The sequence below is a fragment of the Anarrhichthys ocellatus genome, unplaced genomic scaffold (genome assembly GCF_004355925.1).
Source record: "Anarrhichthys ocellatus isolate YVR2014 unplaced genomic scaffold, GSC_Weel_1.0 scaffold5, whole genome shotgun sequence".
NCBI classification, from domain to species: domain Eukaryota; kingdom Metazoa; phylum Chordata; class Actinopteri; order Perciformes; family Anarhichadidae; genus Anarrhichthys; species Anarrhichthys ocellatus.
This window is the reverse complement of record NW_022280035.1, coordinates 14881320-14899932: the sequence shown is the minus strand read 5'-3', so window position 1 is coordinate 14899932 and position 18613 is coordinate 14881320. Positions and strand designations below refer to the sequence as shown.

Genomic DNA, 18613 nt, shown 5'->3' with positions numbered 1-18613 from the left:
GTAAATTACAAACCCACAAAATAAATACACCACATGTGCTTCTATTGCTGCAATCATCAACCGTTCCTCTTCCACCAACATAATTTGTTTGCTTAAAGGAATACTCATACTTTTTAGCAAATAGGCCGTTTGATCCACTTCCTGTGGTGCAATGACTGATATCACATGTGGTTCCAGTGTGACTTAAAGGTGAAACTCCTGTTGGTTTGTCACACTGCACCCAACCAATGTAAGGCTTTGTCTTTGAAAGGTAATGGTGCAACCTACACCTGAATAATGTCAAGCCCTTTTAAGGTCTCGGCAACTTGTTCTGTTCCGTTTGTGTAGAGGTGAGCCGGCACCGTACACATTGAAACTTTTTGCTGCCGGGGTCGGCAGATTTTCTGTCCTACTGTTGCTCCGAGGCCCTCCGTGGGCGCTTGTGGTGACCCAGGATGCTCAAAGCTGTGGGGGTTGTTGACGCGGTGGGCCAGTCTCCCACAGGGCAGGTCAAGTCATTTCCTGCTTTGAGAGACCTCCGTCCCTCACAGCTGTCAGTGCAGTCAGAAGCCCACCTCCCACATCTGTAACCCCCCTCCCTCCTCCCCCTGCTGCTTTTTTCAAAGATGGATTGCTCTGAAAGAACTCCCATATGCTGCGGCAAAATTAATGATGGATCACCAAAGCTCGACTAAAATCCAGGCCTTCTGTTTATGTTTTTTTTCTTTAATGAGCTCAATTCGATCAAAGACAAGAAACACCAAGGCTAAATCATGCATCGGTAGTTAGTGAAAGGCGATGACGACACCTGAAATAAGCTGGATTGGCAGAGACGGTTAGTTTCAAAATGAACAGCAGATAACCCCTGAAATAAGAAATGTCTCAGAAGATAAATGTCTGCCCACCATTTAACAACGTCTCAAGCTGGAATAGGAAAGAAAAGTAAGTAGGTGTTAACAAACGTGTTCTATGGTAAATACATTTGTGTAGGTTGATGTGCTGACATGGTGACACAGGGAATTCTCTTATAGAGGAACCAGCTGCGTACAAACATGTAATAGTAATTAGAGCCCCGTTACAGACTGCAGACAGACGAGCCTGCTGCTGTTTTCAAAGTCACGGTCCACCAGTCTTATGTTTGAGTTTCACATTCCTGTTATTTGTCACTCATCCTGTTAGAGGTTGTGACAAATAATGAGACGTGTATCCCATATACGTTTATTAGATGTAAACTTTTAAGATGAGACTGTTATGGAAATATGTCTCAGTTATAGCTGTTACATGTGTAACAAGTTCAAATGTGTGTCCATTAAAAGAAGAGTTCTTGAGTAGATGAGTAAATTCTGTAATAGGGCCCCGGAGCTGAAACAAAGGGCATCGTCATCCAACTCCGGAATGACGTTGCAGCAATTGTGTAAAACCAGAGAGAATTTCTCATGAAAGACATGAAAATTGAACTTCTTCGCTACTGCCCACTACTTCCTTCAGCCTGACGTGTAACACTCATGTTTGATGTCATTTTTTTAGACTGCCAGAGAGTAATGTCGCCACATCGCTCTTAGGGATAAATAGGTTTAGAAATGTCCTGAATGAGTAGCATTCATTCAGACTTGTATCACTGCTGTGGGCAGAGTTTTGTGTGATTTGAAAAACACACCCTTCTTTTAATCTTCTTTAAGTTAATGGATCTGCGGTTGGGTCTGACAAGACGGAGGCGTCAGGGAGGATTCGGGCTCCTCAAGTGTCTGAGTGGGCTTCGCATCGTGGCCTTTTGACCTCAGCCTGTGAGGAGACAGCTCAGTTATCAAAAGAACCAACAGCCACCTGGAGGAAGAGGAGGATGGGCTGAAGAATGATGTTTGTGCTGCCTTTGATCGTTGGGTCGTTCAGGAACTGAGCTGAAGGCCAAAAGGAAATACTCTCTGTGAAAGAAAGCTATTCTGATCAAATGTTAAATTAATTGATACAAATTACACGAATAGCACTACAGGCCGCTACTGTGCCCTGTGAATGAAATGTAGCTACAAGCAAATGAATGAATTAGAGGTGGAAAACACACACACACACACACACACACACACACACACACACACACACACATACATACAAACACACAGCTTTATGTGTAGTGGTGCTATCCTTATAAAAGGACAAGAAATACTTTTTTCCCCCAGGGCACCAACAGAGAACAACAAAACAGTGGGCAAAGAAGCGAGAGGAAGTGGCAAGGGTTACAGTGATTTAAACCCTGTGACATCGGATTTCATGGTGAGAGCTTCAATGACTGGCGGAGACTCGAGCATGAAAAGAGCGATTCTTTGCCCAGGATGCAGCATTGCAGGCCAGGGCAGCTTCCCTTCCCGTGAGTTCAGGCCTCAATGTGGGCAGAGGGTCCACAGGCCCAGCAGGAGGCCTTCCGCATCCCTGTGAAGATGATCTACAGCTCATTAAGAAATTCAGTTGAATTGATTGAGGGTGAAGGAAGGAGAAAATTAACTGTATATGAAAGGAATCTGACTTTTTTTTAAATATTATCCTCAGTATCAACTCTCTCAGTAAAAAAAAACGTTATTTGTTATCGCGTACACACAAGGTTGCATCATTGTGTGACAGGAAGGCACTGTCAATATTTGCTTGTCTTCGCAGCGGTCACAACCTGTTCCGAGGGCAAAGTCTTTTTGAACCACCACATGACAAACACGGTCACCTTTCTGGAGGGCAACGGAAAATAGCCAAGTTTGGTAGTATTGTTGTTCGACTGCTGATTATTTACCATGTGTGCGTCCATGTCATGAACTCTATTGTGCAGAGTAGCGAGGGGGGGGGTCTGTGTTTTTACAATTTACAGATTTCTTTTCAGTATGATGTCTCTTAGTGTGCATTTCCTCACAACATAGCTCAGAGTCCTGAGGCATGACAAAGTCATTTTTCCCCCTCACCGTATCTCTCCTCTCACTCCCACCTTCTTCCCTCTCTCACCTAACTTACTCCCGCTCCATCATTTCCTGTTGAGTCACCGGCAGAGCCAGACTCCACCATGTTTTACAGTTTACTGCTCCCTTCCTTGCTTTCCTCCTCCAGTTCCCTGATCACAGATGCCCGTGTGTGTGTGTGAGGGAGAATAACCATTATAACATTATAATAGTCCTCCAGCAGATAAGTCCCAAAGAATTCAAAGCAGAAGTGGGAGTCTCTTCCTGGCAACATGACTGATTCATGCAGTAAATGACTCGGGGAGGATTACAGGATTATCAGCACTTCCACCTACAATGCGATTGCCTACTGTGCTGATTTACCACTTTGGAAAATGTTGTCTATATTGCCGCTGGCTGTTTGAGGCGGTATCCTAGTTAAGTGTGAGGAAGTGATGCTGTGGTGAGGTAAGCCGCTGCGTAAACGTAGGCAGTACGTGCCTGTGTGAGGGTGTATGAGGGCAGGGCTCAGAGAAACGAAAGGGCTCTGTGGTGGACTGGTTGAGTCATTCAAAAATGCAGCTGCTGACTCAGTTTGCAAACTTGTCTCCAAGAGCACGTCGCCAGTCTATCTGGCATATTGTATGTGTGTGTCTGATCTGTCCAAACCTCTTAGGGAACGTCTCGAGGTTGATTTTTCTTACTCTTGAGAAAAAAAGACAAAAACGTAGACAGGTGTGAACATTATTTATTTCGGTTTCAATCTGTCAAACACTATATGCTTGTGGTTCAGAAACCGCTCAAAGAAATGACCAAACTGATTAAATCAAATGGAAAATGCGGGCTTTGCCTGAAGGAGTGCCGTAATCCCGTCCTGGCAGCAGGTCAAAGTTTTTCTGTGATTCAATCATTTCGTCATGTGTTCAGCTTTCTTTACACACCCTTCTTGCCACAGTAGTCTTATAACTGTGTCAATCCAACCATCAACACAACGTGATCCATCTGGGAGTATGGACTCTGGGACACACTCCAGAATTAGTCATCCTGGATGTGTTGCAAGGTCCAAAAATGGTGTGATGTTGTTGACATTATTACGCTCAGAGGGTAATTAAGAGGGACACCTCCCTCCGTGATGGAATGTGATTTCCTGATAAAATTGTGACGCAGTTTGACCGGAGTGTGATGCAATAGAGTAATTACCTGTTCACCATTACTTACTTGTTTGAATACTATTACAATAAAACTGATGGTTGTAAAAAAAAATATATAGAAAGAAAAGAAGACAATGATGACTAGAACAATAAGCAGCAGTTGCTTCTAAAAAAAAGATACCTGCAGGCATTATCTGCTTCAGCAAGTTTAGACCTGCAACCCAGTCTCCAGGTGGGCGCTAACAACTGAATCTATGGGGAAACGTGATTTGTTTCCCCGATATTGTCTGCTGAAACAAATTCAGAGCATCCTTCACGAAATGTTTAAATGCCAACTTTAACAATGATAGTCCTAAACACCATCACCTTGTAAGTGAGGTGCTTCTGTGGCGGTTTTATCTAACGATAACTACGTTCTGTTAAACTGGCACCATATTTAGGACACACATTAATTCAGGTTACGAAATGCTATTTAATTTAAAGTGAATTAATAAAGATTTTCTGTTATATATTCAATTCATTTAGACTATCGTGATGTAACATAATCTATTAGCTAACGTAACATTAATGTCTCAGCACATTCCACAGACAGCAGACTGTTTGACGTTGATTACTTCAGCTAGCTTGGAATTCAAAATAACAGCCGCTAACATTATACTTTAATAAGTTAGTAGTCTATGAGTGTAATCAGTAGCTGCACCTCACCGCTAGCTAAATTAAAGTTGTTAGTTTACCTACCCAACATATACGGTAAATAATAACATATTTAACCTTCACCTGTGTACAAAGGAATCGAAATCAATTTTCATTCGGTTAATTAGCTAGCTAGCTAAGTAGTGCTAACACTAAGATTAGCTAACGCTAGTTTTGTATTGTTTAACATAGCTAGCTAAAATTTTAACACAAGTATTTGTGGTAATACGCGAGTATATGTTTCGAACCAATGTAGCATAATTTATTTGAACCAATATGTGTTAACGTAAGGCTAATGTTAATAATTGCTCATGTAGCGTTCAAAGGCATCTTCAGTTCTATGTTTTCATGTTTGCCTGAGGCATAACTTGTTTTTATCCTCTTTAAGTGTCACATATTTGTCCAAACATTGTGTGTATTTATGTGCTTGTGTATCTGTGATCAGACGAGAGATCAATAGGCTCCAGGATGAACAAGAAGAGCTGTTTTCCCTCCGAGTTGTAGCCGCTGGACTGATGCTAGTGTTGTTCAAGACCTCACTGCCATGTTGGCCCGTAGAGACAGAATAGATGAAGAGCTGGAAGCAGAAAATGGCCACGTGGCTTCTTTGAATGACCAGGTGAAGTGTGTTTTGTGTGTGCCATGGACCATTGAGTGCAGCACGGTGAATTTCTCTTGTTTTTCTTACCACAGGTGAACCTACTTGTTTGCTTTTGTCTTCAGATTTTAAAATTGGAGAGGAGGTTGGCAGGACAGAAGACCGGTGGGGGAACTACACACAGTATGAGCTTAATAAAAAACACCCGCTGGACAGAAAGCAAACTGTACAGGGTTAGTGTTACACAGATAATTCACTTCACCAAGACGTCACTGGTCCAACTCCACCGCGACACTTGTAACTATTAAACACAACCATTAATTACGTTAGGTTTTCTATTCTAGGGTCGCAAATGCCTCGATACGAGGATGACCAGGAATGGAGAGTTGAGGGAGGAGCTGCAGGCACTGTAGGTGGAGAAGAAACAGTTTCTACAAGTTCAGTCTCATCTGGAAAAGGTACGGTTACTTAACACCAGTCAGATCTTAAATTCATATTTAGCTGCTGCTGCTACTACTTCCGGCCAATATGTAGCAACTGGAGGAAGAGATGCCAGAATGATACTTCAATCCTCTTACTTTTAGATCTTCTTGAAGTTTTATATATATATAGAACTACTGTACAACAGAAGATTGAACACCATTCCCAAAGCTAGAGAGTTTTGGGAATAGTGCCACACAAGACATGGCTGTTAATAGAAGAGATGTTTTGATGTGGGATGGCCAGTGAAGGGGTATTAAAGGGATTCATATTTTGATAATGTAGACAGTTAATTGTATTATCTCATCCAGGAGCTGCATGCAATTCGCAAGACTATTTCTAACCTGAGGACTAAATGCACTGAAGCCTTCAACGCCAGGTAAATCATTCTGCAGCGCTCTGAATCTAGACCCAACCTTCCTTAAATGTCTTAATATCTAATGGCAGACATCATTAAGTGATAACAAACAAGAAACGCATGAGAGCAGACTTCATTTGCTGAAGTTATTCAGCTGAGGCACACTTGCATATGTCTGCTTACTGTTTACTTATACTATTTGTTTCATAGATTTGTAAAGATGAAGTACATCCACTCTGTATAACTGTTTGTTTGTTGCATATTCATGGCTACACCTAGTGTGAAGAGCCAGGAAAGACAGAGGACACTGATGGACCAGAGTGCTAAGGATGTGGCTCGTTACATCAAAGAGAGGGACAACCTGTTTTTTTGCAGCAACTTTGAGGTTTTCAGCGATATAAAGGCTCTTGTACGCAACAACCAGGACAGCGACCACAGGAAAGGTGACGATTATTATCATGCTTTGGACACAAGATTAGTTTAGGCACCTAGTCTCCTGTGAGCAAACGATGTCACGCATTTGAACGAGTCAGAATATTATTGTATAGTTCTTAGTTTCAGCTATCTGAGTACAAAGTTCTGTCATCCTGATTTTCTCAGTTCTCAGCCTTTTCCACACAGTCATTATGTGCTTTAGCATTATTGCTCTGATAGAACGCTGAATTTTGAGATTTTTCTAGTCCTAGTCCACAGACTGTTTTATACAACAAACCACTATCACTCCCAGCCAGTGTTTTTGTCAAACTGTATGCGTTTACCTCTAATCAAGTGAACTAGCGACACCTTGTGTTTGTCAGGTGTTACTGCTTGACTAATTAATGTCTGGCAGAGGACAAAAAGAGAAGGTTTTCTGTTGTTACTTATAGAATCCCTTTTTATTGTCATATACATATACACATACACAAAATGTGTCTCTGCATTTGACCCATCCCTGTATATAGGGAGCAGTAGGCTGCCTGCCAATGACAGGCGCCCAGGGAGACGGGGGTTCAGTGTCTTGCTCAGGGACACTTCGACACGTGCCGTCCCAGTCGAGGATCGAACCGTTGACCCTGCAGTTACCAGACAACCCTCTTAATCCAGTGAGCCAATTATTTTGATTTCATATTAGAATATTACTGCAGTAAAGCCAAACTATGCATGTTTCTGTGATTTCAGTCCTGCTGAGCTTTTTTTTGTATGTTTAAAAATTTTCTTTATCTAATCATTTTGAATCAATATGCCACTTTAAATACCTGCCTTAAGTAAGCTGCTATTTAATATGCTGGAGCTCTGTAAACTAAGACTAATTTTCCAAAGAAAGGTGCTGTACGTCATTCCTTATATACAGCAAGTTTGCCTCAGGCTCCCAAGTCACCCATTGGCTGTGACGGATGAATTAAGGACCTTGTGGTGCATGCAATTCCCACAGTGAGGCACAAGCAATTGGAGTCTAAGGAATTGGCACGGGGGGGATTTTGAGGTCTCTCTCAGAAAGATCCTCGCGGAGACTAAAGAAATGGACCTGGACAAACTGGTCATGAACTTTATACAAAGTAAGTCCCAATTAAAAACTACTGAGACGATGGAAGTTGTGCATTTTTTTTTATCAGGATGAAAATATGTTGTGATATATTTCCATTAGTGGAGGAGCAGAACAACACTTTGCTGAAATTTGTCAACCATCAGCACAGTGAAGCAGAGGCCATTGGAAGGCAGATCTCCAAGGTTGGTGTGTGCGCTGGGAGAAAAAGGGAGAGAGATAAAGAAGGAGAAGGTAACTGTGGCTGTACTCTCTGTTTTTCATTGTGTCTTGGACTGAAAGCTTTGCAATGAGAGAGAGATCTTTGTGGCTGAGGAGCAGCGGCAGAAGGAGCAGCATCACGCTCTCCAGATGAAAGTGTCCGTCAAGCAAGAGACAACTGGGCAACATCTGGCAGCTTATCAACAGCGTGTTGAGGTCATTGAGAAGCTCCTGGACCAGCTCAAAGAAGGTACAGCAAAGGACCCCCCTCTGCATAACATTATCCTTTTGAATGGGAGCAACCGAGACATGGCAAACTGTATGATAGAGTTCAGCAGCAACATGCAGACTGCACAGTCAAAAATGTAGACAAGGCTGGAATATTGTGTGGATGAGCAAATTAAAACCGTTCACCTTCCTTTCAATTAGATCCTTCCCTGTTGAAGGGTTTTTAAAAATTGCAGATGTAATCTTTACAGCAGATGTGTAGAGTATATATAAAAGTAGAGTAAATATGTTGTATCATGGTAGGCAATAAAAAACCTATCTACCAGTGAAAGATAAAATTAAGTACTCATTATTTTTATACCTCATAACTACTTTTACCAGGTGTTGAGTCGTTGCTTCGGCTCAGCTGTGACCGCTCTGTGACTCACGAACAGTCGGGCTCCGCTGACGGAGTCCAGGATGAAAACGTCGTCGAGTACCTGAGAAGGGTGGAGAACAGAGTCAATGAGCTTCTCACTCTGCAGTCCTTCATTCACTTCCAGCAGAACCTCAACCCGTGGGTGTGTGGCCATAAAACACATATAGAACCATTAGAGAGTTGAGAAACTGATAAAAATGCCTGTTGCCACCACATATTGATATACTTTCTCACCTCCAGGACATTGACAGTCTCCGTACGATTGCTGGGCAGCTCCTGGGAAGGAGCTCACCAGTTGTCAACCTCACCATTGCTGCTGGGAGTGCTTCACTTGTGTAGGTGTTATTTTTTTGTGCATTCTATACCATTGCTCAAAGATCAATGGTATAGAATAATCAGTCACAGGCAGTGTGTTGTCGATACCGTGATCATTAATAAACCTTTTTTTTTTTAGCTTTTCTGTTGAAAACTAAACTGCACTTATGAATTTACAATCTCTGTGAAGCCTCAGTCACGACCCAGCCGGGGTGGAGTCGTTGCTGCTGGAGGAAAAGGAGCCGTTGAGCAGAGATGATCTCCTGATATTGCTCGAAAAGAGGGCAAGATCTGAAAAGATTTCTCCATTTTCTTCAAAATTAAACAATCAAACGTGTAAAACATAATATGTTCAGTGATTGTTTACAGCACTGAAGCCATGAATCTCTGGTGGCTTACATGTAGATTATCAAACTTGTCATGAAATGTAACCGTCGAATTCAGAGGAGGAGGAAGACGGACAGACTGACCTGACGTTAACAGACGAAGATGCTCCTTAGAGCCACTGGAAACAAGTTTTTGCTCAGCTTTTACATTTTCTAACGGCTATATTTAGTTTTATGCTTTTTTTTTTTAGTGAATGTTTAGATGGACATCATATGATGGGAAGCTTCAATGGAAGATTCAAGAGGGAATAACCTGCTTGTTTTTAAAGAAGTGGGAGACCTAATGGCATATTTCTGTATATTGCACATTAATGCACATGTGTTCACAGTTCACAGGTTATTTAATGTATTCTCTCCATAGCTCAGTAGTAGTTGTTTTGTTTTACATGTAAGCATTTCAAGGAGCTGTTCAGGAGGTCCTGAGATACATTGTGCACACCGTCACAGGTCACATGGTGTGTGGGATGACATTACGAGAAAACAAGGATTCAAAGATTTCAATTACATAACTTTTTACTATAAATTATAGGAACAATTTACATGAACACTACTTAATCAAATGACAACAATATGACATGCTGAACAACAAATGATCAAGTTCTTGGTTTGGCACTTATAATTAAAAAGATTGATCAGGTGTACTCACTCACTCACCTCAATCACCTCAATCAGTCACACTAACAAACAAACAAACACTATTAAAATCCCTGAGGAATATAAAATAAACAATCAGCTTCATTGCACTCCATGATTTGGCCCTCAGTTCAGTAGATTGGTTTAAAGGGAGACACTACAGATGAATAGGGTTAACATTTTAACTCGTAGATATAAACATGAAACTTACATTAGGACATCTAAGTTCTGTTAAATCCTTCACATTATAGATCGGAATGAAGTGGAGAATTCTAGCTTAGAGGAATGTATTGTAAAATTCCATTCATTTTGCACACTACAGGTGAATAGGGTAAAGAAATGAACTAATTGATACCACCATAAAACTCCATAGTTGATTACTTACATTAAGATAATTCTTTTTTGTATTACAAGTTTTCTGAAAGTTGATGTTTGGATACGCAAATGAGGCATTTGTTTTGGTGAATTTAAGAGAAATCTACAGACAAAATCAGTAGTGTAGTAAAAATAACACTTAGTGTTTTGATTTTTTTTTTCTTTCCACTAGTGTGAGAATGTAAAGAGTCTTCCTGGGTGAACTTCTGCTAAGCTTCATTATAGGGTTTGATTTTTAAGGTCACATCCTTTTAATGTGTTTTTCAGTCGTCTATCTTCGGCCAGCGTCACCACAGTACACCACCCTGCTCTCCAGTCGAGAACGCTCAGCTTCAAACACCAGCAAATGGCTCAGCAGTGTCTCCTCGGGACCCGAACGGATGTGGGACGGATCGTTGTTCTGCACTCAAGAAAACACACACGGCAAATCAAAAATGAAACCGGAAGCTGTACATTGACACAATAAAACAGAAAATATTTATAAGCACTCACAGCCACAGCAGAAATAAAGGCAGCCATAAGGTGGTAGTCCGCTCCACCATGTCCACTCATGCCAAAGTTCCGGGGGGCGTCATTGTGTGCCTTGTGCTTTGTGGATCTTTGGGTCAGAAAGTCAAACACGTGTATCTCATGGCCGTCACAGGACAGCTCCCCCTGTAGAGACACAGGTCATGATATGGGTAGTATTTAACCGATGCGTCCATCTTGAAGTGTGTAACACAGAGTGATTGTGTTCGGTATAACCAGGATACAGTAGTGTAAATGTGGGATTGTGCTTCTAACAGTTTGGAAGAGGCACTTTCAAAATAAAATGCTGTTTTTCTAATTTGATGTGGAGGAAATTGACTGCACACTCCTTTAGTCAAATTTCGTGTAAATGATGATTTTAATAAAGTTTATATATTTTTTTAAAATCTTTTTCCTGCTAGCTTCCTTTTTGTAGCATTTCTTGTTTCTTCACTTTTAGCATTTCTTACCCTTTTCTTTTTGGCACATTCCTTCCAGTCCTACCTTGCTGCCATAGATTGTGGTTTTTCGCTTGCATATCTCCTCAGTGAATGCTACCATGGAAAAGGCTGCCGTCAGACCGCCTTCAAACTCCATGTTAACAACCTGGGAGAACCAGATAGATTAACGAGACAAGACTTTGTGAATCAGCAGCAGTCTGAAGACAAAAATGATCCGACACTACAGTTTATTTTTGTTTTGTTTATGTTTGATACCACCATCCATACAGGTGTGTCAAGTTTTATTTGAGCATCAACGAAGCTTAATGGGTCAAAGGAGGGTTGTACAGTATGTTGTGCCATGGAGGATAAGAACCAGTCTTAATATAATACCGGTGTTCTCTAACCTGGTTACTGCAGACGTCGTTGTCACACTCGTAGACACAGCGGCCATATGGTCCGGTCCTCAGGGCCTCAGTTACCGACTCGATGTCTGGGAGCGAGCTCGGACATATGACTGACACGGGCCAGCCAGTGTGACCCTAGTACACACACACACATGAAGTACATGTGAAATCATGTATAGCAACTTCAGTATTATGTTCACAGATATAGATAATTGTTTAAATAATGTGCTGAAATGTGAACCTGTTTCACTCTATTCAAGTAGATTTTGGATGCCGAGTATGGACAGTCTCCTTCTATTGAGCAGTCCAGGCAGCGATTTCCAGCACCTGTTGGCTGACAAAAAAAAAAAATAGCGGTGTCATATTTCATACTCATGCGTAGTTTATAACATTTCAGGTTGTTAAGTTCTTTTGATTAGGCGACATACTGTGAAGAGACCACAGACCTTGTTTTCTTTTCCAAAGTGGCTGACGGATCCAAATGACGACACTTTCACACACCTGCCAAGTACGATCAGCAAAGTTAGTTATTAGTTATTATGGAAAACAACCTTGTCCGCCTGAAAGCATGGAGACGTTGGTCTTAATTTTGAGCATGAGACGAGCTTGGAATTGATCATTGATGGTTGATGGCTCACCTGCGTGGTCCGGCCCAGTGATGTATTAGGTCGATGTCATGGCACGATTTAGCCAAGAGAGCAAAAGAGCTCTCTGCTTCGTTCCTCCAGCTCCCTCGAACAAAGGAGTGAGCAAAGTGATAGAACCCGACCTGGAAGAAGAGGGTGACGAGACTAATCTGTAACAGTTACGCCTTTATATTTAAAAAGAAAGAAAGTACTTTACTTACAGTAAAGAGATTACTGCAGTATTACAATACAGCAGCAATCATTGAAGACACACCTGCTACTGAGTACACATTTCTCGTGTCTATTTGCATTATTACCGGCTCAAGGTGCTGAATGTGCATCACATCACCTACGACTCCGGCATCTATCAGTTCCTAGAAACAAAAACAACAAGGTCAATTCTTACTTTGAATTTTGTGATTTTCTTCACCACTTCTTTTTTTTCTGGAATTGAAACAATCAAAATATGCTTCGCTCTCCTTGTTAAAAATTGAATAAAAACTCAATTACAGGTTTAATTTTTAAGGTACCCAAATTGACGTATTTTAACCCCAAACTGTGACCCCTGCCTGGTGGAGAAAACTGTCTTAAACAGAAAGTATGACAGAAAATGTTCACCTTTATCTTGTGGGTGACTGGATCATACCGGAGAACATGACCCACGGATAGAATCACGCCACTCTGAGTGCAAGTCTCCACAATTGCTGTGCAGTCTTCGGCAGTCGTCTAATGTCACATGATCACATTGGGGTGTAAGGGAGGAATGAGAGTCACGCAATCATAGAAAGAAAAAGAGAGAGAGAAGGATGTTTTTGTATGTCAGAAACGGACACAAAATAGTATCTTTTCCAAAGTTTTCAAAGTGCTAGAAAGAAATGTAATCTGAAATGTGATGAAAAAAACCCAGCATCTATAAAGAAATTACTTTAAAAATCAATCTGTAGGATAACTTCACAAATATCAATGTTAAAGTTACGCTCTGTCTTATAACGGTTTATGTTTATTTACAAAACACTCACTGCCATTGGTTTCTCCAGCAGAATATGGTAGCCCTTCTTTGCAAAGGCCACCGCAGGTTCCTGGGGAACAAAAACTAGTTTAATAGATTAACTAGCCGAAGAACAATCACAAAGTTAATAACTCAGACAGATAATGAGGTGTGTACACACATGACTAAAAATTGGGAGTTACACATACATGTAGAATATATCAAGTACATTGTTTGTTTACCTTATGAAGGCGGTCTGGAGTACAAATTAACACGGCATCTGCAAACTTCTCTCTTTCAACTATATTGTGCCAGTCTAGTTTGGAAGGAAAAATAAAAGTAAAATAATATATATACAGTATGAGGCAGATATTTTCAAACGGTTCAATGCATTGTTTTCATTTGATGCTCACCTTCAAATATGTTTTCATCTAGAATTTTGTGTTTCTGTTGAAGTTTAGTGCGAGCAAATTTCCTTGGATCAGCTACTCCAACAACCTGAAATAAGGAAGCTGACAACTTAAATAATGCAGATCATTTACTGAAGTAAAGTAGCAATACAACAGAGGAAATCCAAGTAAAAGTCCTTCATTGAATTTAAAAAAACAAAAAACATTATGATCCAAATCTATATGAACCTATATTGTTACATACCACATTGATCTGCTCATCTACTTGTACTGTGATATAAACTTTTATATTATACATGTTTCTCTTGTCAATTATCTCATCTTGGATCATTTGGCTCACAGGGACTTTATGGTGCCATATGTTTTTATCACATGTTTTTATCAGTACAGAACACAATCCACAAGAATTACTGATTGCCTCCTTGTTGGCAAGATCAGGCTGCAGGTGCACCCTCTCCTCTACTGACCTGAACGCGTTCAGGGTGGATGGACGCAAACTGGGAGTAGATCTCTCCTCGACAGCCAGCTCCCACCACGATCACGCGAACGGAGGAAGTCATTCTGGCACCCTGTGAACTTTAACACTAAATCATAGCTTGTAGACGAACTCCCTACAACGCCTGAGCTATTAAACACTCCTCATTAGACACAGTCTACAATGGGACACCACACTTCCTATGATCTGTTTTTATTTGAATTTACTTCATCTAGTTATCTCAATATAGCGTGGATTAGCCATAATTTGAAGGTGAACTAAATCTGTTTAAATTGAAGGCATATGAAGACAGGTTAGCTCATTAAAACAGTGTTTCTGGGAGAGATATTATCAGTTCATGACATGGTTGTCTGTACCTGTTTTGTCCCATACGGCTGTCAAAACCTTCTGTCTGTCTTCTGCGTTGGTCCAATTTTGTCTGAAGACCACTACGAACAGCGGCGATGTGTTCGACTCGTAGGTTTCACTACAACAGCGGAGTTCACTTCTTCGAATAAACAAAGCCAACCGCTAAACAGTCACTTAGTACCACAGCGTCCCCTAGAGGGGGCACGAGGCCCTGCTGTATTCACGGCTCCTCGTAAACTCGTATTCCCTCGTAGCTCGTTACAATGTTAAAGAAAACAAAAAAACATGCCTGGAGGTTAGTGTTAGTCATCTATTTAATATATATGGAAGAGCCAGGCAGCTGGAGCTTTTCTTTTAAAGTTTATTTAAAACAAAAAGCCGAGACGTCGATGTCACATGAGGGGGGTTAAGGTCACATTTGAGTCATTAAGGTCACAGCAGTCATGTGACAGTCGACAGCAATGTAACTTTAGGCTTGGGGGTCTTAAACATCTGTGTTTGCTATCCAAACATTGCTCTGTTCAAAGAGGATCTTTAATCATTTGGTTAACAAGCAGGGCAACCAAAATGTTAATTACATCTTCGTAGCATTACTATCTAGTTACAGTCTATGATTGCTATTTTTTTTGTCTTAAGCTAGGTTCTTCGTCTGTTGATGACAGATTGTTAAGCATATTATGTTCACTTATCACAATGAGCAGATAACGCGTAAAGGGGTTTAAAACACCACTAAATCTTTATTAACGTTCTTCGTTACCTGTTTGCTCTACATCTGTTTAAATAATCACGCTAGCAGCTGACACAGCTACATTAAAGAAGTTGTTTGTTCAACAAACGAACTTTGAATACAAACCAACCCATATCAACTGTAACTTCGGGAATCTTCGGCTACTTCCGTCAGACCCGATCCACACGTACAGAAAGGGTCACGTGACGCGTTTGGCTCTACAGCATGAGCACAGCTTTCTGCTGCTCGGTAACGCTAGCTTCAAACATTCCGAATGCTAGCTAGCTAGCTCCTGATTCAGCTATTTTAATAACATCGGAGTGACAAAATAGGCTTCCCTTCACAACGTAGTACTTTGTTGAAGACTAGCCTTGGAGCTATTTAGCACAGGATCGCGCTTTCGGTCATATTTGTACATTTCCTCTGTGCTAGCTAGCCACGGTTAGCGCGTTAGCTCACGGTAACGTCAACATGAATATAGATAACGTTAATCAGTCCGTCACAACTGGAGTGTCCTCCACGACGTCCTCAACTTCGAGTAACTGTATCGCAAATGATAACGCAGCTACCAACGTCAGCAGCATCCTTTCGGTCACGAGTAATGGTAACGTTCACTGTTATATGACCGTTACTAATGTTCATGTTGCTGTGATCAATACTTACGTTAATTAAAGGTAGGGTAGCTGGTTTATTGCTACTGAAGATAAATGGTTTGTGTTCCTATCACAATATAGTGTGTAAGAACGTGATGCATCATCATGTGTGAAATTTCTTTTTTTTTTTTTTTTTTTTTTAACTTTTAGCAACCTTTCTTTAGGCAAAACTGCTAAACACATTTTCCTAGAAGGGAAAACTGTAACAATTATTATTTGTGCACTGTGCAAGATAGGAACAATGTTTTTTTTATTAAAAATGAATTCATCCCAAACATTTGTATTTTAGCTTCAGCCTCAGCGGCCATGGTAATACCATCAGCAGACTCATCTGTCTCCAACGGCGTCTACGTTCCTGGTGGTATCACCAATGGAGATGTGAAGCCGGCCTTCTCCACCACGCCGCTGGCAGATTTCCTCATGCAGCTGGAAGAGTACACTCCCACAGTAAGTCCAGTGGTGTCAGTTAGACTACTATATGCTGCATTCACAAATATGGACATGTTGCATTATGTTCCAAGTTATTAACTACTGAATTCTGGCTAATGTTGGAAACACCTGGCAAGTTCGCCTACCCTGCCAGCCACATCAATTGATCACCAAATCCCTTAGTGAACATCAGATTTAGTTTTTTTGTACCAAGCGCTGTCCTACTGAGACACTGCTAATAGTTTCATTCAGTGGTCAGAGGCTACTTTACATTTGGCTGATCGTCATTGAATGGCAGACATACAATAACAATGTTCTTCACCAATAAGTTGAAGTGAAAGCAGGCTTTATGAATCTTGACCACACGCTGAAGTCTGCTCTTTTTTTTTCTTCAGATTCCTGATGCAGTAACGGGCTACTACCTCAACCGGGCTGGCTTTGAGGCTTCTGACCCAAGAATGTAAGTGCAACAATGACTGACTCTTTGAAGTGTAGCTCCACCTTCAAGCTTCAGTGTGAGGGGCTCCACCCGATACCCCGTGGAACCAAAGGACACAAATCAAAGTGCTGTAGACTTACAGGACAGGCACAAAGGGAGTGCTTTGAAAGCACCATATTACAACATGTAACAGTCTATTTAACTTTTTCTTAAAAATTCTAATTATATTAATGTTAAACATATAACACAACAATCATTTAAATACACATGTATAGCATTTCATCTACCACAAATGTATAGTCTTAAACAGGAGGCTGTAACTCTTTCTTGTATGTTTAATCAATAACTTTGGACAAGCTGTTTTGTATGTTTCCTTTACGTCCTATCATGTGCTTAAGTAGTTTTGGATAAACTGTTTTAATAATTACACGTGATGACTACAGTGTTGTCTGAATGTCGCTCAGCAGCTTTCAGTCAAGTAATATAGTTGGTAAAGTTTGATTAGCTGAGTGACAATGTAAACATTTTTAAAAACTAAGAGAAATCTGACTTATTGTAGGATTGACTGCCATGCCTGTCTGACTTTTATTAAATGGAGTTCGGTGCTGTTGTATGCCGTATACATCAGTACTGCTACTAATCTTCATTGGCATGTGTGAGCAGAAAGTACAGACTTTAAGCCTAGTGGACCATTTATTGTCGCCTTTATAATCGTTGCTGTAATAATTTCTTGGAAAAGTGAAAATGAGATCCGAAGAATTTTTTGATCTGACTTATTTGTTTTTTCCCCCTATGAAAGAGAGACACATGCTGGCTGTGTACAGACAGGGAAAACCACAACAATTATTTTCTTTTTGTTAATTTCTTCAGAATCCGTCTGATCTCCCTCGCTTCTCAGAAGTTTATCTCGGACATTGCCAATGATGCGCTGCAGTACTGTAAAATGAAGGGCACTGCCTCAGGAAGCTCAAGGAGTAAAACAAAGGTCAGTGTTTCTCTCATCCTAACATGTGCTTTAAATGTGATACACTATTTTGTAGTATTTTGAGTGTTGTAAGAAGATGGTGAGAGAGGTAGCTGTCAACCTATACCCATCTCTGCTCATGTTGTTCTGATGGTTACTGGTTTTGTATTCTTTCTTCTTCTCTTTCTATAGGATAAGAAGTACACTCTGACGATGGAGGACCTGACTCCTGCCCTCTCAGAATATGGCGTCAATGTCAAGAAACCATATTACTTTACATAGAACTGCCTTTCTTTAAAGGCTTTTTGCTTTTGCTAGTTTTTTGTCCCTGCTGACCCACTAGAGTCTGTCAACACCTTTATTGCTAAATGTTTTTGTTTTGATCATTGTGCTTTAGTACAACTTTGACAAATCGTAGTCACTTTGCCATTTGTTCTTTTTTGTGGAGCCACCTTTGCGTTATGTTAAATTGTATAATTAAGTTTTGTGGTGAAAATAAAACCCATAAAAAAACTTTGTGTGTGAGATGTTTCATTTGTCCAATGCAAGTAGAAGTGCTAACGGCAGCCACGGCCAAGGACAAGGGCAGACTGCAGCGCATCATTCGCTCTGCTGAGAGGGTGATTGGCTGCAATCTGCTGTCCCTCCAGGACCTGTTCGCTTCAAGGACCCTGAAGCGAGCAAGAAAGATTGTAGCCGACCCCTCTCACCCTGGACATGATCTGTTTGTGCCCCTTCCATCTGGCAGGAGACTGCGGTCCATCAGAACCAAGACCTCACGCCACACAAACAGTTTCTTCCCGTCCGCAGTCGGGCTCATTAACAAAGCCCGGGTCCCCCACTGACTCTGTCATCCCCAGGACATTTCCTTCTGGTCTCTCCCTTGCACATCCCTGTTTCTTTATTTGAACACACTCATCACTTTTAACA

At 41.0% G+C, this 18613-nt stretch overlaps 2 protein-coding genes and 1 pseudogene across 5 annotated transcripts; 2 read left to right on the top strand and 1 right to left on the bottom strand.

Annotated features, from left to right (window-relative positions):
• The first annotated feature begins 4385 nt into the window (after positions 1-4385).
• On the top strand, positions 4386-10451 carry LOC116382648 (coiled-coil domain-containing protein 114-like; annotated as a pseudogene).
• On the bottom strand, positions 9737-14640 carry LOC116382680 (uncharacterized oxidoreductase YjhC). Of its 4 annotated transcripts, none has more exons than XM_031845927.1 (14): positions 14480-14639; positions 14095-14203; positions 13631-13715; positions 13460-13533; positions 13249-13308; positions 12848-12955; positions 12547-12603; positions 12242-12372; positions 12050-12104; positions 11845-11937; positions 11604-11738; positions 11261-11362; positions 10742-10903; positions 9737-10649 (listed from the first exon to the last, which is right to left on the bottom strand). In XM_031845927.1, the coding sequence occupies exons 1-14, from the start codon at positions 14491-14493 to the stop codon at positions 10521-10523; spliced, it is 1314 nt and encodes a 437-aa protein (XP_031701787.1). In that variant the 5' UTR covers positions 14494-14639; the 3' UTR covers positions 9737-10520. The 4 variants fall into 4 exon arrangements, with proteins under 4 accessions (XP_031701787.1, XP_031701789.1, XP_031701788.1 ...); XM_031845929.1 differs by having other exon boundaries at positions 14095-14196; positions 14480-14638; XM_031845928.1 differs by having other exon boundaries at positions 14095-14638.
• A 717-nt stretch (positions 14641-15357) lies between these two features.
• taf10 (TAF10 RNA polymerase II, TATA box binding protein (TBP)-associated factor) lies at positions 15358-18197 on the top strand. Its single transcript, XM_031845227.1, has 5 exons — positions 15358-15802; positions 16141-16298; positions 16676-16740; positions 17590-17704; positions 17876-18197. Exons 1-5 carry the CDS (start codon positions 15670-15672, stop codon positions 17963-17965), a joined length of 561 nt encoding a protein of 186 aa, XP_031701087.1. The 5' UTR covers positions 15358-15669; the 3' UTR covers positions 17966-18197.
• Positions 18198-18613: the final 416 nt, after the last annotated feature.